At 39.6% G+C, this 3,489-nt stretch overlaps 1 protein-coding gene across 1 annotated transcript; it reads left to right on the top strand.

The window, feature by feature from the left end:
* Positions 1–789: 789 nt before the first annotated feature.
* pdyn (prodynorphin) lies at positions 790–2,157 on the top strand (the record flags this gene model as incomplete). The annotated part of the gene is made up of 2 exons (XM_084069171.1): positions 790–909; positions 1,516–2,157. The coding sequence occupies 2 exons, from the start codon at positions 790–792 to the stop codon at positions 2,155–2,157; spliced, it is 762 nt and encodes a 253-aa protein (XP_083925297.1).
* Between the last annotated feature and the right edge of the window lie 1,332 nt (positions 2,158–3,489).

Here is a 3,489-nt window from a genome sequence, read left to right on the forward strand (position 1 = left end):
TTGTAGCCTGCTTTTACCCAAGTAGGCCTACATTTTGAATAGGGACTTCTACTTGTAACAGAGTATATCTACATTGCAGTATTGATACTTTTTTACTTAAGTAAAACATGTGAGTAGCCTACTTCTTCCACCACTGGTGATTGGACGAAATGCCAAGCTGATGCGAATCATCTTGCGTGGGCATAAATCAAAAAGAAAAAGGGGAGGGAGGTGATGGTGGTGGGTGCGAGTGGCAGGCCTACAGTATTCCTCTCCCATTGGTCAGCTGAGATGATATTCTGATGTGCTTTGGTGACACGACGAAGTCGCCGTCAATAAAAAGAAAGGCGACAAGCCACTCAAAAGCAAAACAAGTGTTGGAGACGTGCGCTATATAGCCTCTATTAGATTAGATCTCCTTTCCCAACTGCTACACGTCTGAAACTATATTTCTCCAACGCTGCTGAGGTAGATATGTATTAATATATAGCCTATATTTGTACTTTTTATTTCGGAAATTAATTATTTTTCAGATATTAATAATATGCTGTTAGTTGTTATTTGCAATTTCTTCCATGACTGATCAGCCTAGAAAACTAAATGCGTTACGCATGCGACTTCTTGATATTAAAAGGTGTTTTTCAGATGTTGGCAACAATTAGTTAACCTATTTCATCAACTGCAAATACTTCCAAATTGCCTGGATCCTGTTTTTCATTTTTCAGGGTGTGATAACGACTCGAATAAGAAAGAGTAGCCTACTTACAATGAATAATGAATCTATGTTTTATTTCAGGGCTCGAGTCAAGAATGGAGTGGTATTCCCTGGTCCTGATGCTGAGTTTACCATCCTACATCCAAACAGACTGTTCTTCACAGTGTCTGAGATGCGCACAGCAGATCATATCAGACGGACCATTAAGTAGCCTGGTAAGAGCGGCCGCGTAATACTGGCAAAATCCCGAGAAATAGTAATAATGATAACAATAATAATAATAATAACGATAACATCAACAGATGGAACTCATTCGGAGTCATTTCAAAAAGTTACCAGTCGACTTTGGCTGTATTTGGCTGCGCAAAGACGCAAAAATACTGAATGAAAACAAAAACTTAATTTTTCCTCTGCTTCTGGTCTCATGAAATACTAGGCTATATATGGCAGTGGCGTCCGGGGACCCCTACGGGTCCTTGAGAGGGTTCCAAACTTCCAGGGGGTCCCCATCAATATGGGGGTCTCTGGCACGAAATCCTTTCCTTTCTGAAAAGGTCCTTTCAAATAGCCTGCAGCCTTTATATACATTTTGGGGTCCTTGACATGAAAATGTTTAAGAACCATGATATATGGAATCCGAGTTCCTTCTAGCAATTATATCACTGAATACGGGGCATTGCTCATTTCCAAAATAAAGTGATTCCAAACTTGTGTTTTTGGAGTCTTTGGAACCGTTTAATTAATTATTCATATTTGGCATAATAGGACCAGTTAGAGTTTGTTCAAAAGACATTCATATTTGACTCTTTTTTCCACCCCAGACATGCTCTTCAGAATGTGAAGGAACTCTACTGAACTCAGACGAATTGGAGAAATGTGGAAAAGCTCTCCAAGTGCGCACTACAGGTCTGATGGATTTCGGCGACACTGGCGTGGAGGATGGAGACCTTCAAGAGACCGTCGCCAATCTAGTTAAACGTTATGGTGGATTCATTAAGCGTATCGATAGAAACAAAAACAAAATATTCACCTCTCCGTGGCGTGACAATTCCGTGTTGAAGTCCGGAGCGCTCCACAAAAAATACGAGGATTTGGTGAAAGAGATCACGGCGAGAGATCTCCCGGAGATCTCGGAGGATGATCAACTGGCAGATGTGACCACAGAGAACGACATTGGGCTGTATGACAACGACGAACCGCCAATGAACCCAGTTAAACGCTATGGCGGCTTTTTACGCAAATTTGGCCCCAAGTCCAAGAGGAGTAGCTCAATGGAGCAAGGCAGCCAAGAACAAGAAGAGCTGCAGAAGCGTTATGGGGGTTTCATGAGAAGGATCCGGCCCAAGTTGAACAACTTGAAATGGGACAATCAGAAGAGATACGGTGGCTTTTTACGTCGCCATTTCAAGATCTCTGTGCGCTCAGACGAGGAGCCAAATTCGTACGATGACTTAGGGCTATAGATCAATAGTAAAACTGTAACATTGCGTGTTAATTGACTCTGAGGGTGTACAAATGGAACCAAATGGATTTGTACACTCTCAGAATTAAATGAACACTAAGGATTTTACTGTGTGTAGGCTATAAACAACTTCTACAGAATCAATTGAATTGTCACTATTTATCCATAAGATCACCTGCCTACCTTGCTTATATGGTTGCAAATTGACGCGGCTTAGGCTATTATTCCCTATATCTGAAGGCCTGCAGCTTGTGTCAGTCATGTTCAAACGCCCAGTGTGGCGGAGCTATCGGTGACAAATGTGTTACTGGAAAATTGCTGTTTATTATTATACAATATATGATGCTTGTTTAATAAAACCGATAATAAAAGCAACTGCCGTATGTGTTCAAGTCGCAAGGAAAACATGTTTGTGGCTGACTGCGAATGTGCAAAGAATGATGGATGGAGGCTTTGTGAAAGTGGAGTTAAGACAGGTAGCCCACACGCTATGGGCCTATAGAAGTAGCCCACATGCAGTTTAAATAGATCTCATTTCTACATGTAGGCCTATAGGCTATGTTATATGGTAAGCTATCAATAGCCTACTATCATACAGTTAACTCCAAATTGCATTTATTTTCAAATCTATAGGCCTTTGTCTGATGTAGTGCCAATATACGGTCGAATTTGTTTGATGTGATGTATGGTTTTAGCCTATACTTTTATTTTGGAGCAATTTTTAAAATTCTTTTGGAATTTCCAAAGGACAGTATGGCTATAATTTGATTTGTTAGCGTCTATGAAATAATGTGATCGAGAAATGGCTTGTAAAAGATTATCGTGACTTGTGACATCAGTTCATCAGAAGAAACTCGAAACCATATAGCCATCATATTCAAAAACAACCATGGCAGAAAATAGCTGCATTATCTCCCATTCATTTTGGAAAACATTATTCTTATAGGGGAAAACCTCTTCTACTTAACTTATTTTTTTAAGTGGGCAAATTAATTCAGTCTATCTCTGACCCACATTCACTTCAATAGTCTGCCAAGGGTCAAGGCTGTAAGTCCACGTAACTAACTGAATAAGATGCATTATGATCAATGTATGAATGTTTGGTCATCATTTTGGCACCATCTCGTGGACATTTTGGCCTGGTGGTAAGATGTCTGCCAAGTAAATAGTAGGTTACATATGATCAATCCTTGTTAATGGACTGTTTAATCTTCTAAATAAAATGTTAACCACATTTCTATACATCCTCTTGATAAATGAAAAAATAGGACAATCAACAGAACATTCTTAAAAATGAACTATTTATTTACAAAATGTACAATTTGACCCTCTG

Source organism: Gymnoscopelus microlampas, assembly GCF_963454915.1.
Source record: "Gymnoscopelus microlampas genome assembly, chromosome: 10".
In the NCBI taxonomy this organism is placed as follows: domain Eukaryota; kingdom Metazoa; phylum Chordata; class Actinopteri; order Myctophiformes; family Myctophidae; genus Gymnoscopelus; species Gymnoscopelus microlampas.